The following is a 27,989-nucleotide window of genomic DNA, read 5'->3' on the forward strand; positions in this document are numbered from 1 at the left end:
GAAGGGGGTCCCCAAGAGAGGACTTCCTCTTTCAGAGCGTAAACAAAAGTATTTTTAAAGAGCAGGCAGTGGTCACACAGATCACTTCTTAGTCTTAGAAAATGAAACTTAAAGTTAAATTTTCTATTTTTTGAGTGCATCTCGTTTTCCTTCAAAAAACATGGCCTGCATTTAAAAAAAATTAAAAGATTGCTTTATTAAAAAGCAATCACAGACATGGCCGGCCACCATCCTAGGATGGTTATCATTCTTAATGTGTCGCAAACTGCAACCTACCTCATTAATATTCATGAGGTAGGTCAATTTGCGACCACTATGATTCGCTGTTTAAAATATGCATGTTTTCTTACATTAGGAATAGTGATTTCCTAATTGCTATTCAGTAAGAATCACAATTTCTACTTTTTTTACATATGGCCTAATATGCTTTGCAGCTTATTAAAGGTCTAGAAATGGCAAAATGTAATGTATGTGTATTATAAGAAAAATGTCACTAAATGTAAAATGTTACTGTCACAAACCTTCAAAAAATGGAAACTAATGGGAATGCAGGGGAATACTAGCACATAGGCTGCACATCAAGAGAGTAAAAAACGGACACTGTGGCTTTAAGGGCTTCACCCTCGCTCCAGTGTCCCATCATGCACCAGAGGTTTCCAAGTTCTGCTGTCTGCAGCCTATTTTCTAATATGGATATTTTTCAAGTTAATGTCTGCTCTGAAGACGCAAAAAAGAAATACACGACCCCTTCTGCTCCAATGCAGCACTGAAAATGGTATCATGATACGGCCCCTATACCTTTCTATATTTATAAATGTAGCGGACCGTGTAATTCAGTGATAGTTGTAGATTTCCAGGTATGCTCCTGGAATTCTTAGTGAATTCCTAAAAGTCGAAAATGTACTTAAAATGTACATGCATCAATTGCAGATTTTAAATCTGGTAGTTCTGTGAATTTTGACTCTTCACTTCAGTTCTTCAAGCTTCTGAAGCCCACCTCTTCTGAAAACTCTTGTAAAAATGCTCCTAGATTCAGGGTTTAGTTGCACTTTAATAGTGTGACATTGCTTTGTAGGGAAGTAGGACTGATGACTTTGGCCCACATTTAGAATTTGGCGGATGAGATACTGCTTTACAACATGACAGATGTCCCGTCGGCCTTATTGTTGGAAAGTGGGTTATTGGTAGGGGTAATTATGCACCTGCCAGTAGTAATAAGGCCACCAACATGGTATAGGGTCCAGTAAAGTCCTCAGTAAATTAAACCTTTGCTCAACCCCTGGTAGCTGACAACGAGCAGTCAGGCCTAACTTGGGAGACGGGTATGTAAAGCATTTAAAAACACCAATACATCAAATAAGTAAGACACAACACACAGTAAAAATCCCACAACAATTTATCATATTAGCAAATAATTTTATCTTTAAAATGACACCAAAACAACAAAAATCCAGTGTAGGGAACCGGAGATATGAATTTTTAATGATTAACCACTTTATAGTGCTTAAAAACATATAGCGCCACTGTGGGACATCTGGTCACCCTTGACTGGGACAAAGTCAAAGTTTGAGGCCAATCGCGATGGAGCCCTGGTGGGTTGCACTAAGCACTTAGAAACTTTTTGGGAGCTTTTTCTTCCGATGTCACTCGACCCTCCACCGCAGGCTGGATAAGGTGAAGGTTCGCTGGCTTGACTTTCTGTGAGACCTCTGTTAAATCCTGGAAGTCTGGAGCTTTCATCTGGACGAATCTGAAATCCTGACATCAAGTCGGTCACCTCCTGGAGCTTTTTCACAAAAGTTCTCCAAACTTCAGGAGGTGCTTCCTGAAGGTATTCTTGTAGATGCCAAGTGTTCAAAACACCAATCCAAAGGTCTGTAATCTTCTAGATGGTCTCTGCGATGTCGGACTATCAATCAATCAATCAATCATAGCATTTGTATAGCGCACTACTCACCCGGAAGGGTCTCAAGGCGCTTGGGGGAAGGGGTCCGCTACTGCTCGAACAGCCAGGTCTTGAGTTGTCTCCTGAAGGCGAGGTGGTCCTGGGTCAGCCGGAGGTGGATGGGGAGGGAGTTCCATGTCTTGGCCGCCAGGTAGGAGAAGGATCTGCCTCCGGCGGTGGCTCTTCGGATGCGTGGTACGGTTGCGAGGGCGAGGCTGGTAGACCATAGCTGGCGGGTGGGCGTGTAGAAGGTCAGGCGGTCGTTGAGGTACTTGGGGCCCAGGTCGTGGAGAGACTTGTGTGCCTGGGTGAGGAGCCTGAACGTGATCCTCTTGTCAACGGGGAGCCAGTGCAGGTCCCTCAGGTGGCTGGAGATGTGGCTGCGTCGGGGGATGTCCTGAATGAGTCGGGCGGAGGCGTTCTGGATGCGTTGGAGTCTTTTCTGTAGCTTGGCTGTGGTTCCGGCGTAGAGGGTGTTTCCGTAGTCCAGTCGGCTGGTGACGAGGGCCTGGGTGACCGTCTTCCTGGTTTCGGTCGGGATCCATCGGAAGATCTTGCGAAGCATGCGAAGGGTGTGAAAGCATGATGAGGATACGGCGTTGACTTGTCTGGTCATCGAGAGGGAGGAGTCCAGGATGAAGCCCAGGTTGCGTGCGTGGTCTGTTGGCTTTGGGGCGGTGCCCAGGGCTGGGGGCCACCAGGAGTCGTTCCAGGCGGAGGGTGACGGTCCCAGGATGAGGACTTCCGTCTTGTCTGAGTTCAGTTTCAGGCGGCTGTTATTCATCCACTCGGCGACGTCTTTCATCCCTTCGTGTAGGCTGTTCTGGCGGTGTCGGGGTCTCTGGTGAGGGAGAGGATCAGCTGGGTGTCGTCGGCGTAGGAGATGATGTTGAGGTTGTGTTGGCGTGCGATGGCGGCTAGAGGTCTCATGTAGACGTTGAAGAGGGTGGGGCTGAGTGATGATCCTTGCGGGACTCCACAGATGACTTCGGTGGCCTCGGATCAAACGGGGGGAGGCGGACTCTCTGTGTTCTTCCGGCGAGGAATGAGATGATCCACTTCAGTGCCTTCTATTGGATGCCGGTGTTGTCGAGGCGTTGGACTAGGGTGCGGTGGCAGACAGTGTTGAATGCTGCGGAGAGGTCCAGGAGGATGAGTGCCGCTGTTTCCCCGTTGTCGAGCAGGGCTCGGATGTCGTCGGTGGCTGCGATGAGGGCGGTCTCGGTGCTGTGGTTGGCTCTGAAACCGGACTGCGAGGGGTCGAGGGATCCGTTCGTCTCGAGGAAGGCGGCAAGCTGTTTGTTGACGATCTTCTCGATGACTTTGGCGGGAAAAGGGAGGAGCGAGATGGGCCGGAAGTTTTTGAGGTCGGTGGGGTCCGCTGTTGGTTTCTTCAGTAGGGCGCTGAGCTCGGCATGCTTCCAGCTCTCCGGGAAGGTGGCGGTGTTGAAGGAGGTGTTGATGATGTCCCGGAGTTGGGGTGCGATGGTGGAGTCGGCCTTGTTGAAGACGTGGTGGGGGCAGGGGTCGGTTGGAGAGCCAGAGTGGATGGTGTTCATCGTGCGGGCTGTGTCTTCGGTGGTCACCGTGGTCCAGGTGCGGAGGGTGGCGGTGGGGTTCGTTGGTTCGGTGGTTGGGTGCGTGGATGGTGCGCCGAAACTGTTGTGGATGTCGGCAATCTTGCGGTGGAAGAATGAGGCGAGGGAGTCGCAGAGATCTTGTGAGGGGGTGATCTCGTTGTTGCCGGTGCTGGGGTTGGAGAACTCCTTGACGATGCTGAAGAGTTCCTTGCTGTCGTGGGCGTTGTTGTCCAGTCGCTCCTTCAGTGATTTCTTCTTGGTGGTGCGGATGAGATGGTGGTGCTTGCGGGTGGCGTGTTTGAGGTCGGTCATGTTGTCAGTGGTCCGGTTGTGGAGCCAGGCTTTTTCGAGGGTGCGGCAGGTCTTCTTGGAGTCCTTGAGTTCGTCGGTGAACGAGGGGGCTTTCTTGCTTCTGGGTCTGCTGGGAGGGTTCTTCAATGGTGCGAGGTCATCGGCGCAGGCGGTCAGCCACTGCGTGAAGTTGCGGGCTGCTTCGTTGGCGTCTGATGTGCTGGCAGGTGGGTTCTGGCTGAGGGAGGTGGTGAGCTGGTCGGCGGTGATCTTACTCCAGCTCCTGTGAGGAACCTGTTGCGGGTGGTGGTGGGTTGTGGTTTTTCTGAATCTGAAGTGGACGCAGCTGTGGTCGGTCCAGTGGAGTTCGGTGGAGTGGCTGAAGCTGATGTGCTTGCTGGATGAGAAGACGGGATCAAGCGTGTGGCCGGCGTAGTGGGTAGGGATGTTGACCAGTTGCTTGAGGCCGAGGTTGGCGAGGTTGTCCAGCAGGGTGGCAGTGTTGCGGTCCTTGTTGTTCTCCAGGTGGAAGTTGAGGTCCCCTAGGAGGATGTAGTTGGCGGAGGGGAGGGCATGTGGGCTGATGAAGTCCGTGATGTCTTCGCCGAATTGTGTGCGTGGTCCCGGGGGTCGGTAGATGAGGGTGCCTCTGAGGGTCGTCTTTGGGTCGGTGTGAATCTGGAAGTGGAGGTGTTCGGCGGTGGCGAGGGTGTCGTCGGCGTCGGTCGTGATGCGGATGGTTTTCTTGTGGACGATGGCGATGCCTCCTCCGGTCTGGTTGACGCGGTCCCTCCTGATGATCTTGTATCCATCCGGGATGGCGATGGCGATGTCGGGGTCTGAGGAGGCGTTCATCCATGTTTCAGTGAGGAAGGCGATGTCTGTTGATGTTGTGTCGAGGAGGTTCCAGAGTTCTACGGCGTGTCTGTAGACGGAGCGGGTGTTGAGCAGGATGCACTTGAGGTCGCTGCTGGAGTTTGGCTTGGCGGGCGTGGTGCAGGTTCGGAGGCAGGAGAACTTGCAGGTTGTGCAGGTGAAGGGTCCGTGAATGGCAGCTGGGAGGCGGGAGCGGGGAGGGCACAAAACGAAAAGGGGGCGTGGCCGCTTGGACGGCGGCGGGAAGCGGGGAGCGGGGCGGGCAGGCACAGGGGGACTGAATAACAAGCACCAAAGCCAATACAACAACGTTCAGGGGACAGCAGTGACAACAGTCAAAAGGCAAAAAACAATTAGGAAACGAAACGGTTAAACACACACACGCAAAATACGGCGGAGGGGCAGGGAACAGCGAGGCAGGCACAACGAGGCTGCGGGCAGCAGCGAGGCGAGGGGCACACACACAGCTGGTGGCCGTGCGACGCGAGGGTGTCCTGAGAACAGGTCACACTCACCTGCGCTGCGCGGTCGCCATTTATGGCCAAGTGGGAGGGAGGGAGGAGCAGCTGGGAGGCGGGAGCGGGGAGGGCACAAAACGAAAAGGGGACGTGGCCGCTTGGACGGCGGCGGGAAGCGGGGAGCGGGGCGGGCAGGCACAGGGGGACTGAATAACAAGCAACAAAGCCAATACAACAACGTTCAGGGGACAGCAGTGACAACAGTCAAAAGGCAAAAAACAATTAGGAAACGAAACGGTTAAACACACACACGCAAAATACGGCAGAGGGGCAGGGAACAGCGAGGCAGGCACAACGAGGCTGCGGGCAGCAGCGAGGCGAGGGGCACACACACAGCTGGTGGCCGTGCGGCGCGGGGGTGTCCTGAGAACAGGACTACAATTCCTACATTGCACCTGGCCAAATCCTTAAACGTCCACTGGACGCACTCCAGGATGGGGACTCTTGGAGGAGATGATGCAGGTGGACTCTGTTAACCTGTAATTTGCAAGGAGTCCAATCCTTAATTCTTCTTGAAGCAAGGTAGAGTCCCCAGGGCTGTAGTACGAGATTGTGCAGCAGGTGCAGTCAGTCAGAGTGCAGGCCTCTGGGGGCAAAACCAGATTCCAGCAGGGAAGTTCTTCTTTTCCTCGTAGTTTCAGACAGCAGATCTGAAAGACTATGCAGCTTTTACATATTTATTCAGTATTCTGGGGCGACAAGCAGGGGGCACCTCTGTCCAATGAGAGGCTTGCTGCCACCCAGAAGCATGACAACTGCCTCCAAAATAGGGCATCTTCTTGTCCCACAAAGCACTGCACTTCCAAAAATCCAAAATGGATGATTTCTCCCCAGAGGAGTAAGAACTGGCTAAAACAACCCTCAGCGTGGCTCATTTCAATTAGCTCTCCTCCCCCTGACATCTGCAAATTCCAGCCCTAATCCTGCCATCTGACTGGGGGCACAATATGTGGGTGTAGGTATGCCTGGCATTCCTTACTGATCTCTTTGAGCTCAGTTAGATTTTTCCAGCCTCCTCTTTATGACCTACCCTCTACAGCTTCAGAGCTCTGTCCATCAAATGACCTCTGCTCTGACCAGGCCACTTATCACCTAATCACAGCAGCCTAGCTAAGCCTATTAAGGCTGACCAATCGACAGAGACCGCTAGATGACGGATTTTGGCTTACAGAAGAGAAAGTACTATAACCTCTCTTCTGTACGCGGTATAACAAATTCAACAGCAGCAAGTTGTTGAATTTATCAATACCAATCTTTTAAGTCTTTGAATGACATTTCATTACTTTCCTAGCAATAGTTATATCTAAATAAAATATTGCAATGTTAGCCTATGAAGCTAAGTATCTACAATGGGAAATAAATGAAATGGGCAGTTTTACCCTCACCAGGGCATATAAAATATCTTTTATAAGGTCCCTCTTTATAGTTATATGCCCCCCACCCCTCGGACACCTAGGGGAGATCTTGGGGGTATCAAATATGTAACAATAAGGTACATTGCACTTTAAAAGTGCCCATATCACCAAAGTCGAATTTGCATACAGTTTACTTTAAAGAACGTCTACAGAGCCAGGCTGCCTTTAAAATGACGGCAGCCACTCAGCAGTGCACACATGTAAGTGCAGGAAATTTGCTGGTTCTCTAAACGTCCATGCCCTATTATATAATAGGGACTTATAGGTAGTTTGAATCCTCTAGCCCTATTATATACTAGGGACTTATATGATCTGTCATTACAAATTGTGAGAATTTACTTTTAAAGACAGGCTAAAAGGCAGAACTGTCTTTAAAAGGACAGCAGGCACACATCAGCACACACATGCAAGTGCAGGAAATCTGTAGGGCCTCTAAACCTCCATGCCCCATTATATACTAGGGAATTATAGGTAGATTGCACCCCCTAGCCCTTTAATCTATAGGGTCTGTCATTGTCAATTGTAAGTGTACCCTATTAAAAGTACTTTATTAAATATAGCACTGGCCCTGGGACTGGGTAGCTGAGTCCAGGGTACACTCAGAGTCAGTTACCACCAGTATCATTCAGCAACCAATGGGGGTGAACATGGCAAAAGGATGACTTTCTAACACTTATTGTAAGTGCATTTTAGCCTATGACACATGTAATATGGCAGCCAGGAGATCTGCCCCGTTTTGATGCAGCATCCCACCCACCCAACACTAAATAAGGCCCTTTGCTCTTCTCGTCTGCCATCTAGGGATCTGTGGTGGATGAGCTGGAAAACGACTCTGTATTTACTCCACAACCTCTGCTACAGAATTCTATATACCACAGGCATTAGTAACTTCAGGTGGCTGAATTATTCCACAGTACATGTTTTGGGGGAATAGCATGGGGATATCTATATTTCCACACCCATTTGTGCATGTTTTTGCTTTATGCCTTAGACTGTAGTGTTCCAGCAGATCCTGTGCTTGCCAGTGGGGCCCGAAAACTCCTGCCCCATCAGGAATTACAGTGCAATCATACATGTTTGATTGATGACCACAATAATTTGCCTTCTCATCCATAACTTTGGTTGACTTCTTACATTTGTCCTGTGGTCTTATAAATGATAGTTAAACAGATGTTTGTACATTGGAAAATGAACTGTCTCTTTCCATTTTTAGGTGTTTCAGCAATTGAAAAGATTTTCAAAAACCCCTGATTTTAATCCATATAAAGTGGGTATGGTGTCCACCGCCTGCCGCTCACTCTGTCAATGGGTTTTGGCACTTGAGCATTACCACGAGGTGCAAAAGGTAGGTTTGTTTAGAAATGTAATGTATTTGGGTTCTATCTTTATAGTTAATATTCATTCTTACTTGTTAATGAGTGTCAGAACCTTTCCATTGTGCATGTGCACATGTAATGTAGGTGCCATCATAGGTTCCCAAGTGATGTGTAATTGCTGCGTGTTCTCATGTGATCAGCAGCTAACAGGCCATCAAAGAACATTATTGTATGTAACATTGTATGTTTTAACCAACAAAACATAATTAGGATATATCACCCAGGGTGCAGGAATGAACTCAGTTTTCTTTGCCAGAGGTTCCAAGATGAGGGATCAACCCAAACGATGCCTTAGACTGCTGCAACACACTCTGGCTTCAATCAGATTATCTGTACTGATAGCTAAGATCAATGATCGTGTTGAGAATGAGAAATGTGAGTTAGGACAAAGTGTATTACAATCTACTCTTTCAGCTTTTTTAGAACAAAGAAAAATTACTCCACCTGATTAGACTCAACTATTGTCTGTCGAAATAGTTCATGTACTATTTCATTGCATCTTCAGTCTTTACTTCCAGATTGCCCTTCTTATTTGTATGCATATTTTGTCATAGCAGGGACTTGGCAAGCTCCATTCACCTGCATGTCTTACAATTTATCATTTGATTGTTGTGTTACATATTTTGATGTATAGGCAGTGGGTGACAACACTGCCTTTCCCTGCATTTTCATTTATTTTCCGACCTTAAGCATGTATACAGTGGCAACCCAAAAGAAAAAAGTGCACATTGTGCTCGTGACAAGACGTGACGGCACAAGTGACAACGTGAGGAAAACACAGCGCAGGACGCAAGGTGAAGCATAATATACAATATATACAGAGTTATTGGTTCACATAATGATTATTTTGAGTAGGTAGGCCATAATTTTCAGCGATTCAGAGAACCAAAGTACGGTGTGCGCCAAAGGATTTTTGCTGATGTGAGAGGGTCGACGGCGTTTCGATCCTTTCAAGTTAGGATCATCATCAGGACCGGGTAGCCAAATTGATGAGTGCTATGGCACGAACGGATCAGTGCTCGTGGGAAGACGGGCTAATTTAGGATGCCTGGACGGCGTCATAGGACGTCAGCTGTACGTTATGTTATGTTATGTTATGTTAAAGGGAATTTGTTAAGCGCACGTTCACCAACGGTTTCTTGGCGCTATGAGAGACATGAGGCAGCACAAGAGAAGAGAGCTAGGCTAGTTGTCGTAGGCCTGAGAGAACAGTCAAGTCTTCAGCTGTTTTCTGAACGCAGCATAGGAGGTGGTCGTCCTTAACTCCAGCGGGAGCGAGTTCCAGAGCTGCGGGCCAATACTCCAAAGCGAGCACCACCCAGTTTTTTGCGTTTGAATATGGGGGTGACTAGCAAATTCAGGTGAGTGGATCGAAGGTTACGAGTGGGAATGTAACGTATAATTTTGGATGAAATAAAGGCTGGGCTGTTCCCATAAAGAGATTTGAAGATTGTGCATCCCAACTTGAAGAGTCCACGCATGGCCACAGGCAGCCAGTGGAGGCCTTTCATCAGAGGCCGAATACGGTGCCATGTAGGCTGATGGAAAATCAATCTGGTATCCTGGTTCTGGAAGAGTTGGAGGCGTCTAAGCTGGTACGCCGGGATGCCTACGTAGAGGCAGTTGGAGTAATCAAGTCGGGAAATGACCAGAGCTAAAATTACTAAAGTCAAGGCTTCCTGAGACAGGAATCTGCTGATTTTCTTGATTCTGCGTAGTTGGAAGAAGCCGGCAGAGACCACCGAGCTGATCTGGGCTTTCATTGATAGGTCGTTGCTGACCACTATTCCAAGGCTCTTGGAAGAGCTGGCCGGGGGAGGGGGGTTGCCTAAAGAGGATGGCCAGAAGTTGGAGTTCCATGGGTTGGCAGGTCCGCCCGTGAGGATTAGTTCCGTTTTGTCAGGGTTGAGTTTCAGTTGGTTTCCATTCATCGATTCGCTAATGAAGATCATAGTGTCTTGGAAATGGGTTAGCGAGGAATGGTGGAGGTTGATATTAAAAACCCGCTGGAGGTCATCCGCCTAATTGTATGTCACGCCTTTCCTGTCCCGGAGAGAGGAGATTAATGGAAGGAGATAGAGATTGAAAAGAAGCGGGGAGAGGGAGGAGCCCTGAGGAACTCCGCAGGAGAGTTCCATCTTCTTTGAAGAGAGGTTGGCGAGGAGAAAGGAGAAGAGCCATTTTAGAGCCAGGCCCTGGATCCCGGCATTGTTGACACGGTCTAAAAGGATGTTGTGGTCGACCGTGTCAAAAGCTGCCGACAGATCCAGGAGAACCAGGGCCTGGGTAAGCCCTCTATCAGCGCCCCCTCGAAGGTCGTCCATGACTGTCAGGATGACAGATTCTGTGGAGTGAGAGGGTCGAAAGCCGGCTTGGTGGGGGTGCAGGATGTGATGCTGTTCGACAAATGAACTTAGTTGAATTGAGACATAGACCTCTAAGACCTTTCCAAGGTAAGGTAGTAATGAGATAGGGCGGTGGTTGCCAGGGGCAGAGGGGTCAGCACCTGGTTTCTTCAAGATGGGGATAATTTACGCAGTTTTAAAGAGGTCAGGAACTATGCCCTCTTCCAGTGATTTGTTTAGGAGAGAGAGAGGGTGGTCAGGGCACCTGGAAAAGGTCTCCTGAAGGACATGAGGGGGGCAGCAATCTGTTGGGGACCCGAGCCGACTCTCTTTAGTAGACCCAGACAGGTTTCTAAGGAGATTTGGGGAAACAGAGTCAGCAGGGGTGACAGACCACCGGTATTAGGAAAGTTGACTGGGGTAATAGAGGACGGAATGCTAGCCTTGATGGCAGTAATCTTTTCCATAAAGTATGAGTTGAGTGAGTCACAAAGGGGTTGAGAAGGGATTAGCTTGGGTACTATTCTATCCGGTTTGGATAACTCGCTGACTTTAGAGAAGATTTCTTTGGTTTTGCTAGCTGAGTCCACGACTTTCTTTGAGAAATAGTCAGTTTTGGTTTGAAGAATGGAGTTTTTATATTCTTTCAGTAGGTTGGTGTAGATGTTTTTATCAGCTGAGTAACAGTGAAGTCTCCATCTACGCTCCGCTTGTCTCAGTGCTAGCTTCTTAGTTTTAAGGTCCGTGGAGAACCATCGCTGAGCGTCATGCGGTCTGATAGTTTTTGTGTACTTGAGGGGAGCGACGCACTCGCATGCTGATTCAAGCCATAACTTAAGATTTGTGGCCTGAATGTGGATTGACTCTGTGGTAGGAGGGACCGTGGAAGTGAGACGAGAGCAGAAATTATCAATATTGGCGTTTTTCCAATTTCTCGACTTATAATTTTTAGTCGGTTTGGATTTGCTGGGCTGAACATCAGGGAGAGTGAAGGACACAAAGTGATGATCCGACCAGGTACAAGGAGAGATCAGGAGGGTCGAGGGTGTCATGTTGCCTGTCCAGACTTGATCTAGAATGTGTCCCTTGGTATGGGTGGGTGCCTGCACATGCTGGGTGTAGTTCATGCCAGACAGATGATCCGTCAGTTCGATAGAGCTGACACTCTCCATTACGTCTAGAGGCCAGTAATTAAAGTCACCTATGATAAGGAGTCTGGCGTGGACAATAGCCAGGTGGGAGATCATTTCTCCCAAGGCCTGGGGAAAAGTAGGCATGCAGCAGGGGGGTCTATAGAAAAGAGCGCAAGTGAAGGATGACTGGGGTGATTCCAGTTTAAAGACTAAGCTGTCAACAGAGGGCACACCCTTAATCTCCAGTGTCTTAAACTGATGGTCCTTAAGGATGATGGCTGCTACTCCACCGCCCGCTTTCCCTGGGGAGCGGTTAGTTTGCAGGATATAGTAGTTATCTGGTAGGCCTGCCAGAATGTCGGGTGTAGATTCTTCAGTGAGCCAAGTTTCCGTGAGGAGAAGCAAATCAAGCCTTTCCAACTGTAAAAGTTGGAAGATCTCGAGTTGGTGCTTTACCATAGACCGTGTATTTAGGTAAATAACTGATAATCCCCTTTGTCCATGACTACTGGGGGTGTTGAGGGGAAATACTGTAGTGGAGGTGTCGAGGTTGTGGTTGGGGAAAACTTCAGGGAAGGTGGTTCTATGTTTGAAAATACCTGATTCAGCTGAGCTAAGGCGGATATGGGCAGAAATCTCATAGTTCCCATGTAACTCTCTCAGCTCCGTGGTGGAGTATTTTAGCGAAAGGGCAGAGTTTCTGGCCCCTGGACCCGTACGGCCGCGGACTGGCGCAGACAGGCTTGCCTTTGGCGTGCCTTTGGCGCGCCACCGGCGCGCCCGTTGCACGCATCCGCTGCGCAGCCGTGTCCCCATCTAGCTATATGCTCGTCAGGGCCGGCGGCAGAAAGTGAGGGAGGATGCAGGGGGAGGAGTCACATCCCCTCCGTTCAATCGGCACAACAAGCCGTGACGGACCGGGGGACGGTGAACTCCCTAGGAAGCCCCGTAAGTAGTTGGCGGAAATGCGAAGGTGAGTGAGCACAATTAACACAAGTTCTTAAATTCAGTTAAAAAGTAAGGATGAAAAGGTAATAGCAACTTGACAGGTTTAAAAATACACCATGTAACACAATTTGTAATTCAATTGGTTATCACGCGATTATAAGATTAAAAGGTTGTAGCAAGCTTCACCTCGCGGCGCTCACTTTTCTCTGCAGCGTGGCCATGTCCCCATCTAGCTATATGCGCGTCAGGGCCGGTGGCAGGAAGTGAGGGAGGATGCAGGGGGAGGAGTCACGTCCCCTCCATTCAATCGGCACAACAAATCCGTGACGGACCGGGGGACGGTGAACCCCCTAGGTAACCCCGTAAGTAGTTGGCGGCAATACGAGGGTGAGTGAGCACAATTAACACAAGTTCTTAAATTCAGTTAAAAAGTAAGGATGAAAAGGTAATAGCGACTTGAAGGTTTAAAAACACACCATGTAACACAATTCGTAATTCAATTGGTTATCACGCGATTATAAGATTAAAAGGTTGTAGCAAGCTTCACCTCGCGGCACTCACTGTTCTCTGCTGCGCGGCCGTGTCCCCATCTAGCTATATGCGCGTCAGGGCCGGTGGCAGGAAGTGAGGGAGGATGCAGGGGGAGGAGTCACGTCCCCTTCGTTCAATCGGCACAACAAGCCGTGACGGACCGGGGGACGGTGAACTCCCTAGGAAGCCCCACAAGTTGTTGGCGGCAATGCGAGGGTGAGTGAGCACAATTAACACAAGTTCTTAAATTCAGTTAAAAAGTAAGGATGAAAAGGTAATATCAACTTGACAGGTTTAAAAACACACCATGTAACACAATTTGTAATTCAATTGGTTATCACGCGATTATAAGATTAAAAGGTTGTAGCAAGCTTCACCTCGCGACGCTCACTGTTCTCTGCAGGGCTGATCGTACGAGTAAAATCATCCGGTGGAAGAGAGCGTGGGGGGTTAGTTGTTGAATGTTCATAGCAGGGTCGGAGCCCCGATCCACTGCACAGGAACCTGGTGAAATCCTAGGTAGGGCGTTCGAAGCGAGGGATTGAATCCAAGGAAATCCGGGGGACGAGTATCACCGGACCGCCACGGACGTGTACGGGTTTCAGCCGGTGTCTCGAGACGCTGTCGACCCTCTCACATCAGCAAAAATCCTTTGGCGCACACCGTACTTTGGTTCTCTGAATCGCTGAAAATTATAGACTAACTACTCGAAATAATCATTATGTGAGCCAATAACTCTGTATATATTGTATATTACGCTTCACCTTGCGCCCTTCGCTGTGTTTCCTCACGTTGTCACTTGCGCCGTCATGTCTTGTCACAACACACTGTGCACTTTTTTCTTTTGGGTTGCCACTGCATACATGCTTAACAGTGCTGTTACAACTGTTATGTATATTCCATTCTTCTAAATATATGATGCCTAAGAGCACATTCAGCAAATAATTTGGTGTCTCTCACCTTTGTTCCACTACTGTAATGTCTTGCACATACAAGCATAATTATTTTCAATGAATCTGGTTGAGATATTGTTGCATATTTGTATGGATCCATTTTGGACACCTCTTTTCTGATCAGTGAATATATTCAGATTGTATTTTATATAGCCAGGAGAAGTTTAAGTAATCCCCAGTGAGGAACGGTGACTACACATATCTAAAAAATGCCTTGCAAATATTCCAAGTCAAAATGTTGAAGTAGCATACAGCGGAATTTATATTGCTATAGACTTTAAACAAAAACATTAACAAAACAGTTTGTATAAAATCTATTGCCAGGCATCACGGCAGCCCAGGAAACAAACCCACCAGGCATAACGTGTCTGCTGCAGAACATCAAAAAGCAGCAGATACTGAGGCCGACCACTTCATCTGTATAATACATGTAAGTCTTACAGTAGAGAGTCAAGATGTTCTGCTCATTGTAAGCTCCGCATCCAAAAGTGTTTCCTGCATTCAGGACTATAACTCTGGTAACTTCTTACGCTTCTGGATGTCAAGAAACCATGGTTAAATTGGGTCCATTGTGCACGTGCTAAACAAGCAAAGAAATAGAACAGAAAGTGTCCAAGAATTTGCTGAAACAATGTGTGCTTGGAATAGTTCCTTGCTTAGGAGCCTGAAGTGATTTTTGCTCGTTTGTGTCCATTGATGTTCAGTTTGCGGGCCAGAGCCTGAAGAGAATGCTTTCCTAACTACGTAACGCCTTCCTTCCATTTCCCCTCTCCTCCTTCCCACTCTCCACTTCAATTCTGACGTTCCATCTCTTGGTATTTTTCCTGATTCTTTCAAACACACTTCTGTTGTCTCTTTAAACGTTTCCCTTAACCATTCTGCTCCATCTAATCTTCACCTCATTTCCGCCGCTGTGCCTTCTAGACTTTTGGAACCTGTAATCGATAATCAACTTTCAATTTACTAGGATTCTCAACCTCTTCTGTCTCCATCTTAATCTGGATTTCAGCGATCCTACTCAGCAGTAGCTACCCTTGTACAACCTATTCATTTTCTTGTTTCTACCTGTCATGTCTCATAGTTATTTAAGACTTGTCTGTTACTTTTAAAACAACCAACTATCCTTTTCACTGGTCTTCATTCCCTTGCTTGTCTCCTGCCTCTCTTTCCTTCTCTCTATCCCTCTCTCTCTCTCTGCTATGAGTATTTTCAATGCTGCTTGTACTACCATCTTTAACACAACTGGAACCCTTGCCACTTTGGGATTTTGTGTATATCTAGTCAGTGTAATTCCTGGGGCACAACAGTAGAACTGGCCACAATAACCACAGTGAAATAACCCACAATTCAATCTCATACTTTACTAATGAGGCAGGTGGGGTGGCGTATGTGCAGGCAATGCTCTACTCAATATCTTATCCTTGAATGTGGCAGATCTGGCTGCAAAGCTTCAGTTGATTGTGAGCAACTTTGACGTGTGCCTGTGCCAGCAAAATTGGAGATGCATCTTGTTAGAGATTGGGTTTCTGGTTGGCAGAGGTATGCAACCAGTCCAAGCAGGAACCACAGTCCTAGTGAGGGTAAATCACAACACACCCTAAATTATCATGTGTTCACCCTCTGGTAGCGTGGCATAGAGCAGTCAGGCTTAACCTAAGAGGCAATGTGTAAAGTATTTGTGCAACATTTCAAACAGTAACACAGTGAAAACACCACAAAAAGACTCCACACCAGGTTAGAAAAACAGCTCATGATTATATAAATAGAACAAGACCCAAATGACAAAAATCCAACAACTAGAAGTCGAGATACGAATTTGTAAAGAAAAAATGTAAAATAGTGCTTAGAAGCAATAAGCTGATGAGGGTGCGCGGGTTCTGGCACCACTTTATACGCACTTTCAAGGGCACAGGACTGGGTGGCACCACCTGGCAGGGCAAGACTTGCAGCAAGCAAAGTCAAGATGCTGTAGCAGGGTGAGTTGAAGTATTTGATGTCACTGAGGCTTAGAATAGGAGGCAAGCCAGCCCTTGGAGTCACTCTGGGTTCGAGTAATTCAGATCCAGTCCTTCTCACCCAGGCAGGGGAACAGCAGGGCAGCTCAGCAAGGCAATGCAAGAGTCCAGCAGAGCAGCAGTCCAGCAGAGTTCCAGTCCTTCAGAATCACATCAGTTCTTCCTGGCAGAGTCTTCACAGGTCCAGAAGTGTCCTGAAGTCATGGTGCCAGAGGTCCAGTACGTTTTCCCAGTTGTGCCTTTGAACACGGGGTGACTTAAAAAAAAAACTATCGAGGGCACTGAGGCCCTCCCTTCTTGACTCCAGACTCACTCCAGGGGTTATGCAGCCCTTCATGTGTTGGCAGACAGCTTATTCAGGTGTAAGTGTGATGAGGCTCTGACCAGCTCCTCCCTATCATCACCCAGGATGGCCCATCGAGACACACCTAAACTTCCTTTCTGTGTGGCTATCTAGAGGGAGTACACAAAGCCCAGCTGTCGCCCAGACTTAACAGAGACAGGCAGCAGGCACCAAATGGCAAAACTATAGTAAATGCCAACTTTCTAAAAGTGAAAATTACTAAACTGTAACTTAAAATCCAACTTCACCATAAGTTGTGATTTTAAATTGTGAGTCCATTGACACCAAACTTGAAAAGTCTATTTCTCCACAATTGGGAATTACACCTAAAAGATGTAATAAGGTAATCAAAATGTTATCCTATGAGACAGATAGGCCTTGCAGTAGTGAAAAACTAAATTGAGAGTTTTTCACTACCAAGACATTTAAAACTTAAAAGAACATGTCCTTCCTTATAAATACATTTCACCCTGCCCCGTGAGTGATACAGGGCCTACCTTAGGGGTGACTTATATGTATAAAAAGGGAAGATTTAGGCCTGGCAAGATGTTTATCTTTGACTCACACAACGAGAAAGACGCAGACAAAAATTCAAATTCACTGGCGGGGGGGGGGGGCAAAAATGCAAAAATACAGAGACCTAGCCAACTAAATTCCTGCCCATAGCTACCCAAGCAGTCCAGCAGCCCTCGAGTTGGTCTGGAAAAACCGATGGGTTTATAAAATTGCTCTCACCCACTAGATAGTGGCTTGCTTCATCATTGGGCGGCTACCACCCTGGCGCAATCCAACATTCAGGGTGGAGCAATATTATTTTCACCCAAGGAATATTAGGTCTGCCTTCATTGGCTAACCTGAGGTCAGCCAATGACGGAACACAGCAGTCCCAGCCCTCCTGGGACCTCTGAGGCTTTGGACTGCTTCCTTCTCTCATTGGCAATCTCTCCTGGAACCTCTGATGCTTTCCTCTCGGATATCTGCATGCAAGTTAAGTTTTATGGAGTTTTTTCATGTTTGGTAAGTGTGTGCTTGTATGTATGAATGTATGTGTGTTTGTTAGTGGGTGTTGTGAATGGGTGTGTGTATGTATGTGAATGCATGGATGTGAGTGATGTGTATGTGTGCCCTCCCCTCCCTGGTAAAATTACCAGCCGCCAAAGGCTCCAGCAGGACAATTTGAAATGATCATACCAAGAGAAAGTACTGTTGCTCTAAAGTCAGCAACATGCTACTTGTTCATCTTTAGTATTGGGCTTTAATAGAAAGCATGTGAACGTATTGCTTCGATCAGATTGAGGTTCAGAGTGACACTTTCCAACCATTGGGTTTACTTGTAGATAACTGTCCAGGAACATGTGTAGACGATTTACACCTTTCAAAAATAAATATGACATTTAAGCTGAGAAGTGAGTTTTGCATACATCGGCAATACAATGCAATATTGCTAAGTCTGTCAGAGAGTTTTTTCATTAATTATGCTAAACTGCAAGAACAGTGTGAAATTGTTTACCATTACTAACATTTCCTTAGACTTTGTTTTTTAGTTACTTTTGTGCATCAAAATGGAAAACAGTTTGCATTTAGAATAGGGATCGGGTTGGTAACTGGAGCATTGAAATCTTAAAAACCCAACTAGTGAAATCATTTCATTAAAAAAAATTGGAAAGCAGCTGAAAAAAATACGTCTATACTGTCTTCAAAACATATGAGATTATCTCCTTGGATAACATCTTTAGTGTAGATCAGACAGCTGCTTAATGCCAAACTTCTGCATTTCGATTTGTTTGTAGCCGAAGAATTGTCTAGTCAGAAATTGAAACAACTCTGACTTGAAACCTAACCTATCTATAGTGATTGAATAATCTTTAAAAAAAAATGGCAAACTGAGAGACCCATAATTGACCACTCTAACCGTCATTATAACTTCATTCTATGTTGTAAACTAATATCTTGCTCTGAAACCAGTTTTAAAAATTGTTGTGAATGAATCACCAAAGAAATACAGTACCATTATCCTTCATATAACCTTACACCTATTATAGTACAGAGAAAAACACAGCTCACCAAAACAAGCATTGACAACGTCAACATATTTGGCTTTCCTGTAGTGAATGTACAAGCTACAGGCATAAATGTGTACACAGAAAATACGCTGACCAGCACCACATATATTTATATGTGCACTCACAACACAGATTAGCCCACATCACTCATACACCATGCATCTATGTACTACACAGACAGTGCATACACGTATCCATACATTTAGGAGCAAACACTGTTGTCTGTGCAGTCTCTGCTATGCATATATAGCTTCTATCTTTGTGTCAGTTCATGCTTCTGGTGCATTTGTGACTATATGCTGGTGGTGTTTATGTTCGCTGAGCATGTATATCTGCATGGGATGTTGACACGGCATGCCTAATAGAAAGTATTACAAGAGCTTTATCCTTTGGAGAACAAATACCTATGTCTACTATATATTCAATCTTTTCCACACATTCTCTGTCACTCACACCCTCTGCATACCTTGGAAGTGAGACCATATATTCCTTACAGATAATCCTGGCAACATCAATTGTGAAAAAGTACAAATCAATTTATTAGTTAAAAACACTGGAATACACAGTTTAAAATGAAGACAGTTTTACATAATACAATTATTGTTATACACAAAATTGTAGAAAAATATTTGAACACAACCTAGTTACATACTAAAAAAAACAACACTGTAAATAAAAAAGAGAGTACATATCACAAGACAGACAACACCATGTCATAAGTAGCGTACACATCCATAGAAAAAACTTTACGGGCTAGTGCCTGGTATTGTTCAATTCATAAACTACTCCTTGGTCTAAAAACCTGTTAAATGAAAACCTGTTTTAATTAATTATATGTGTATCAGATTTTGTTTTGAAAGTCCAAAAAGTTTTTTGTCTTGAGAAAGATGGTGGTATAAGTGTCCATTGAAACGCGTCGACGCCTCGTTGAAAAGTACACAATCCGTCAAGTGGCTAGACCAAGGAGGAACCTGTGCAAGCAGCTGAGATGATGATCTCAAATGTCTTGCAGGCGTGTAGAAAGCAAAGCGCTTCCTGAGGTATGCAGGTCCTCCAGCATACAAAGCACGGTGTGCTATGACCAGGGCCTTAAACTTAACGTGTTTCATAACAGGTAGCCAGTGCAGCATACTCAGATGTTCCCCATGCTACTGTTTCCCTCTGGTTATCATATGAGATTTCAAAGCTTGTGCTAACGTATTGAGGCAGTCCATATTACCTTACTTTTAAGTGCATACATAGCTGTGTTAACTCAGGCCTTTCCTGAATTAATAGCTGATATGCATGTCAGTTCCTTAGGTTCCTGACAGCTGCTTATCATTTAAATTAAAATAACAGGTATTTGCTGACCCCGCTTTATCATTATGGCACTACTGAAATTCCCATCTGTAACGTGCTGTATAAAAAGTGTATACACCTCATTGCTTCTCCAGTCAGGAATGACCTTGTGTTCAATTAAATAAAGCAATTTTGTTCCAGAAGTCTGTACATTATAATATATCTTTTAGTCTGTGTCAAATGTTTAACTTTCAGAGCTACTGTGTAGTGTAGTTCCTATTTCCCTTATAGGCTCTGCGCATTGGAATAATATACACTATAGTTTTTGCATAGGCCTAAGGTCAGTATGCTCTTATCGAGTACATTAAACTTAATTACTTGTGTGTGCCAGCTAACTCAGAGGTCACTAGAAACTTCTCGAATGAACAAGAAGGGATTAGTTTCTGACAACCACATAAACATGACAACTTTGTTTCTAAGAACTCGTTGTGACGTGGGATGGACGGATGTAGGTGACCATGCCTGTATGTGGTTAGCATGGCTAATGCCTAAATTAGGACTGGGATTCTATGCCTAGATAAGGGCAATGCGAATTGTGCCTATATAAGGACATGATTCAGGGAAACCTATATATGGGTATCTAAATCGAAACACAACAACTGTACTTGTTTGATACTGAGATCGTGCTGCAGATGTCTTCTTGGCCCCTTTGATTTTTATGTACAGTATTGAGGAATGTGCTTTGCTCAGTTCTTTCTGTAACAAATCCTTCCTATTGTAAAGAAGGATTAGAATATTCATGGCTGTCTGTCCATCCTCCTGTTCTAAGAGGGGGTCTGGCAGGAAGTCATAACACTAGGCACTGTTGGAGGATTTGTAATCAGACTACTGCTACCTCATGGTGGCAGGTAGAAAAAATGAGTTCTCCAGTAATCTATAGACATCCTTGTGCTTCACTGTTGAAGAGATTGTTTCTTTATGAGAATATGGGGATTTAGTCTGGAAGGAAACAACATGACTATGGCCTCATTGGCTTCTGCACAAGTGAAGTCACCTCCACCATTCATTCCCTTAGGAGGAGCTGATACCGCTTTGCCAGGGTTTGTAAAATATGTCCCGATTGTCCTAGGTGCTGCTGTTTGATAATATACATTATACCTGAGTGTTGCAACTAAGGTGCTTGATTGGTGGTGCTCATTCAAGGCATTACAATTTACACTCCAAAGGTGGATAATATTATGGCAATTATTGGGGACCCATGTTACAGTGCAAGCAATGGTGAAGTATGATGGTCTGCATCCTCTTAGCAACACATTTCTGATTGGTGCAGAACTAGATGGTCCCAGAGAAGGGGATGGCTGTGTTGAAGTTCCGAGTATTCTTACTTTTGAAACACTGACATATTAGGACACATTGTTTTCAAAAATCCTGAAAAAGAAGGAATACTTTTCACAACTTATAAGCAGGTTGCTTACAGTGTATTTAAGCTTCAGAGCAGTTCCCGACCCTAGCATTATCTATGTGTACGGAAATGTTTCCCAGAAGCAGAAATATTAAATATAAGGTGAGTGTTAGCTCTAACTCAGAAAATAAGTTTGCTTATGTTTCAGTTACTATCCTTCTAATCCAGACAAAACTGACAATACTTCCTGAGTAACATCTGTCTCTTTCGGTAGGCATAACCTTCTTAAAAAATCAGATTGTTAGGCAATGGGAGAGAGAGGTGTTCCTGTGTGCCGTAAATAAGCTCCCACAAGGTCAAAGCAGTCTGACTCAAACCTTGGTAGCTTGGCTCAAGCAGCAATGGTTCCTCAGAGACAAGGTATGTGGTGCTTAGCTGCACATCAATTTAGTTATGAAACACTGAACTTCAAAGGTCAAAACCAAGCTATTGAAAGGCAGCACATCGCAACATTAGGAATATCAGATGTAGGCTTCGAAAAAGTATAAAGAAAACAAAAACTGCACCCATAAGAGCATTGGAAATGATATAGAGGGAAAAGTGACAAACCAACCAAGTGTTATCCATGTAATTGACTCGGACCCGTGCACTGTCGCCAATTCGCGAGGGCTTGTGGATGGATATAAATTAGTGGAGTGTGAGGCAGTTAAGGTACACTTTATTTTATTCTATTTTTTCCCCCAGACCGTCGAACCAAAACAGCTCCGGGTGGCAGAAGCTCAGGAAGTACTGAAAGTCACTCAAGAGAGACTGAAAGAAAAGCAAAACAGTTTAGCAAAGGTAAGACCTTTGTAAAAGATAATTACAAGTTTCAGTGAATTTCCATTTGTGATCCCTGGACACTTATTCTTTGGGGTAGGGCTGTGGATCATTCAAATATCAAGGATGTTTTTCTTACCAGCTTTTGGTATTGTGTGTTTTTTTTTGTTTAATTATACTTTTGTAAACATGCTCTCATTGACACTGTAAATATTGAGAAAGCTGTACACTGTCATTAGTTTGCTGAATATTTGTCAATGTAAACGCAAATAACATTTCCTATTATTAAAAAAGTCAATTACTACCTACTAACCATCCATTCTCCAAAGCTCATTATTATTGTTGCCCCGTTTGTAAAGACATATGTCTCTTATTGCATTGTAAAGACATATGTCTCTTATTGCATTTGGCTGTTTACAGCTCCCAAGTATCATTGTGATGGTTTTTTGTAAGACATCCAGATTTGGTCCTCGATTTTTTGTGTGAAAGACTTCAATGTTGATCATGAACACAGAAATTGGTTGGAGCACAATTAATGGGTGCAAGATTAATCCTTGAAAGTTTGGATACTCATCTGTTTTGTACTGTTGCCTGCACCACTGGGTGTATATTTGGTTTGTTGTTTCTGTTTAAATAAATTTTTAGGACACGATTCACGTAAAGAATGATAAAAACTAAGCATGTAGATTTCTGCTTTCTATTTCAGTAATTTTTGAGAATGTTTGGGGATTCACAAATTACCAAGAAGTGTCACTATAATCTACTCAATATAAACCACCCGGGAGGCAATAGTATCATAAATAAAAGTCCCATCCACAAGAAATGTTAATTTCCCAAAATATGTCTAGATTCTCAACGTTTATGGTACAGCCACAGCCACAGCCAACACGTTTCAGGGACAATCCCCTTTCTCAAGGCTGAAAATTAAAACAGATCTGTATTTTTGCAATAAATATGGATACCATACAAATACTTAGTTAATTGGTAGAGTATATCAGCATCACCCTATTCAAAATAATTGTCTACACATTCACATTTTAGATCCTATCTATCTTAGTTTTCAAAATAGATGTGCAGGAACAGCACCATCCATATCACACCTTAGACGTTAATTCTTTCCATAAAACCATTAGATACATTTTAGTCACATGAGGTATCTAAATGTACAGTTAACCTTTAACCCAATATCAAATAACACAAAAATCTTAATCTTACAAAGGCAAAGTAAATAAAATGGAATAGGTAACTGAAAAATAACAATATGATAAGATCCCATCTAAAATCATAAATATTAGTATAACTTCCAAAAATTCACTTAGCAGTGAATTGTCAATTCATTCTACATTACTATATTTATTACTAAATGCAATACATTATCAATGGCTATGGTACAGTCACGGCCTCAGTATTATATTTGACCTAATTTTTGTGTAAACATTCATGTGATTACAATTCCAGTAAATTTCTACACTGTTCTTTACATATTATAGTTACTTTAGCAGTAATTCACACAATACATTTAAAAAACCCTTCCCTGTTACCAAACAAATCATAACTCACCTGCTCCAATATCAAATCTCATGAAGTTATTCTATATTTCAGAGTCTTTAAGGTATATAATTTTTGGCTTCCCCCATACATGGAATCTAGAAAATACAATATAGATGTTATAAGTACAGCATACGTTGTTCCTAAGATACTCTAACATTAAGATTTAATCAAGGAGTTCTGAGTTACAGATAAAATGTTATGCAAGGCTTAAAGTCTCACAAACAGGCCTGAATTTTATTTGCAGTAAATAAACAACAGGAAAACAAACTAAAAAGATTAACTGCAAGTTATGTATGCTAGGGAAATTTAGAAATCAGAACGAATTACTCATAAAGTTAACTCACCGGGAGATAAGACAAACTTTCAAAGAGATGAGCGCACAATAGCTCGTAATGGATGCGGTGCCATCTTAGCCACCGCTTTTATACTCCCAGCTATTCCTGCCAAATTCAATCTCCACGCAGTCTGATCCAGAATCGGAAATGCCTCAATACCTGCCTCCATTGATATAGACAAAATATATATATATCTAGAGGAACTATATTTCTAAATCCTTCTGTGCCGATCCTTACAATTTATAAACTCAGAAATGTATACCTCAATTTGGCTTTACCAATAATGATTTGCAAACTAATGCTCATAATAGATCAAAACAAAAACAAATATATTAAAACCAAAAAGTAATATATATACCTTTTTCTATAGGGATTCGAACCAGTAACCCTTCTACTTAATATATCGTTGAAACTTCACATGTGCTATTTATTTCTTCTTGATTTCATACATTCTAAATCACTGTTTTCTTCCACTACAAGTCAAACCGAACTCAGTACAGTACTGAGTAATAATTCATCAAAACCCATTACAGAAAACCCACAATACATGTTGTATGTCCAAAATAGATACCTATTCCAAAATCATACAATAAATGTTGTATACCCAAACAGAACAAAATCGACAAAGGTCAAAACAAAAACAGATATATACCTCTCCTATATGGATTTGATCTATGACCCTTTACTTGATGAACCCTTAAAGCTTTCAACCATACTATTTCTTTCCACTTAAATCTAATGAATTCCAATTCACTGCCTTCCACCACAAGTCAGACCGCACTCACTACAAGAATAAGTTATAATTCATCAAAATCCTATTATAAAAATACACTAATATGAGTTGTGTGTCCAAAATAGAAACATATTCAATAATTGTCAAAAACCCAAACAGAACAAAATTGCCAAAGATCAAAACAAAAAATAGATATATACTTCTCCTATAGGGATTCAAACCAGTGACCCTTTACTTGATATAGCATTGGAATTTTAAACCATACTATTTCTTTCCACTTGGAATTATGACAATCAGATGCACTTATCTATCAATATTACCAACTCAAGACAGCACAGCATTTACCTTATAACAGATTAAACGATTCTCTGTCAATCTACATTAAATCTACTTCAGTTGTAGCTTTACAGGCATACTGGTATTCCTCTACAGCTACATTTACTGCATTAGGTTTAGAACAAATATGTTGGACAAAAGCTTTCCTCCACATTCCCTGAAAATATTGAGGCAAATGGAACACTTTCAAACACAATTTACATACTCAGTCCTGCATTCTTTTGTCATTGAAGTTAAAGGAGCATATTGGGTATCAAAAGCCATTGGGAAGGACACTGAATGGCGTCAATGTCCTGCCTTTGCATTGATGCCATTCTGAATGGCACCCTCTACCACTTTGCTTGTAACACCCATGTTCCAAACACTAACCGTATTCTTAAAACTGGGGAAAGACTGTATTTTGCTTGGCCGTTAGCTGGATTTAAATTTGGGAAATCCCTCAAATCCTCTGTCCACATTTATGAATTCTGAACTTAGTTCCAACTTTTTGCCAGTGTAAGTTACACTTACACCATAACATGTTTGTGTACTTGCCATTTTGTGATGCACCTAAGGATGCAAAAGCATATCCTGTATGGTTCTCCAAGAATCCCAATGCATATTCATTGCCTGGGCTCTTACAAATGTTTTCACTGAAGTTCTTAAGCAGGTCGATCTGAAACGAACTATATAGATTTAGGTGCAAAGGTTAAAGTGCAAAGGTTGCATCAGGCAATACAGTGTAAAAAGTCAAACATCAGGTGAGGGTATGAGTGGCCTAAAGGAGGAAGGACATGACTAGGACATTGAGGTGACTTGCAAATGCTTTGTACAACTAAGTTCCGCTTACATGTGCAAAACGTGTCATCTGCGAGCGCACATGATGATGGCTATTTATCCTCACAGATGACACTTAATACTGGGTTAATCTGGAATCATGGTGACTTTTTCGCAGTTATAATTATAGTGTTGAAAGAGGGAACACCAAGAGGAGAGCTAAATGTGCCCCCTAGAAATGTGATTCATACCCAGGTTTCCCACATAGTAATAAATGTGTACCCATTGACCACCATTGCCTCTTTATGTGCACACATGGACATAAATCCATGGTTTAAGTAGATTTCTGTGTATTGCCTACAGTAATTCATAGAATTCCTAACAATGTGTCATTTTTCAAGAAGTTTACTTATAAAACCATTTGTTTCTGTTATGCTCATATGCAGATGATTCATTGGCTTTGGAATATTGTGGCAATAGACAAGGACCTGTACATTTTTAGGTCTTGCTATAGACAGCTATAAATGTCTTGCAAGATCTATGGCAACTATTAAAGATTACACTAAACAAAACACACACATAAACCACATACATACATATCGTTAGACCTAAGAGCCTTGGCGTGGTCTTCCCCCAAACATTTTGCCTTCATCCCTCCTGCTTTCTGAATTCATTTTTGTTCTCATTAGGACTATGTGCACTTTACCACTAGTAACCGGTGATTAAGTGCTTATGCTCACTCCCTTAAACATGGTGAAATTGGTCTACACCTAATTGGCACTTTTAATTTACTAGTAAGTCCCTAGTAAAGTGGTACTACATGTCCCCAGGGCTTGTAGATTATATGGTACTAGTAGCCTGCAGCACTCATTATGCCACCCACAAGCATAGCTCTTTAAAACATGTCTCAGGCCTGCCACCGTAGTCTGTAGTGCAGTTTTAAACGAAACTTTGCCAGGCCTCAACTTTCCTTCTAAGTACATGTAAGTCACTCCTAAAGTAGGCCTCAATGCAGGGTGCACTATAGTTAAAAAGTAGGCCAGGTGGGTTTAAGTTTTATATGCCTTGGTAGTGGAACACTCCTCAATCATTTCTTCACTACTGGAAGGCCTATCTCTCTGTGCAAAGTTGTGATTGGGATTAGATAGAAATATCATGTTTAGACTCAAATTAATTGTAATTTAAAATCCTCTTTGATGGTAAAGATGAATTTTAAGTCACAATTCCAAAAATGTCACTGTTAGAAAGTTGAAGCAAATTTCTAGGTCAGAACAGTCCTAGACAGATTGTGCACTACCAGATGCACTCAGAGTGAGTGTGTCATCAAATTTCTAATCAACTCTAATGCAAATTAAAAAACAATTTTTCCAATACTCTCGGTATAAACAGAAAATACTTTCATCACTTTCACAGCAAAGAAGAAACAATGACTCTGTCCATTATTTCTGCTGCGCTTCTTTTTATTCCTGAAGCGGAGAAAGTTGTTATTTTCTTGCGTCAACCAGCTGGTGCCTGCTGCCAGTGGATTTGGTCACATGACTGTGAATTGCTCTACTGTTGGGGTTTGTGTATTCCTGCCATACAGTGAGACAAAGGGTACTGGGTGTAGGCAGGACACCCTACTTGGATGGCTTGGGGAGAAGCAGTTCCCTGCCCCACTTATACTTCAAAGGAACCTGACACTAGCCTTTTGTTTCCCCTAACTTCTTGGAGCAGGGGAAGGGAAGACCTTTCCACAACCCGATGTGATGTTAGCCATGGATATCCCCCAACTTCCTAGGCTTGCACTAGGTATAAATATTGGACCATCAGAACACCCCTTCCGTACACTCCTAGGCCTATAGGAGACTTCAAAAGGAGAATTGGACCATCTCCTTGATCCCAGGACCACCAGAAGCGACTCCAAGGGCTTAGTTAATAGAGCCTTGAACCCTGCCTCTGTTGGACTGAGTGCTAACCCCCCAAGTCGTGCCCCCATGTACTTGACCCTTGGAAGTGGTGTTGGTAGAACTCCTCCAAAAACCTGGGGCTTAGAACATTTGCACAAAAAATGGCCTAAGAGCCGACAGAATACCAGAGCCAGCCTGCTACACCCAAGGTGCAGCTCCCGTCGGCTTGACTTTGCAGCATCTCTCGCTGCTTTCTTCTCTGCTGTAGAAAATTCTGTTCAGTGGGACCTCTCATAGAAGGTATCTACATCCTTATGCTTCATCCCGCTGGAGATTTTCGACTACCAAAAAAGTGACTAAGAGGTAGAAATCTTCACTGCGACTTTGTCCAGTGGCTCCCCAATGACGAAGCCTCCTCTTTGTTCACCGCCTGCTGCCTTGCCCTGCTGGAATTATACCTTCTGAGGAGCTTTTCTTCAAACTTTCTTCAAAGTCCAAGGTAAGCCAACACCGGGCCCGGTCCACATTGTGTATCCAACCCACGCTCCATCGTGGTCG

General features: G+C 44.0%; 1 protein-coding gene across 1 annotated transcript in view; it reads left to right on the forward strand.

Annotated features, from left to right (window-relative positions):
* DNAH14 (dynein axonemal heavy chain 14) overlaps positions 1-27,989 on the forward strand; it is an 894,889-nt gene that overhangs the window by 600,852 nt on the left and 266,048 nt on the right. Inside the window, exons 63-64 of the mRNA XM_085610384.1 lie at positions 7,839-7,970; positions 21,757-21,852. Coding sequence (XP_085466510.1) covers positions 7,839-7,970; positions 21,757-21,852 — 228 coding nt within the window. The remainder of the gene's footprint in view (positions 1-7,838; positions 7,971-21,756; positions 21,853-27,989) is intronic.

This window comes from Triturus cristatus, chromosome 6 (assembly GCF_964204655.1).
Source record: "Triturus cristatus chromosome 6, aTriCri1.1, whole genome shotgun sequence".
NCBI lineage: Eukaryota > Metazoa > Chordata > Amphibia > Caudata > Salamandridae > Triturus > Triturus cristatus.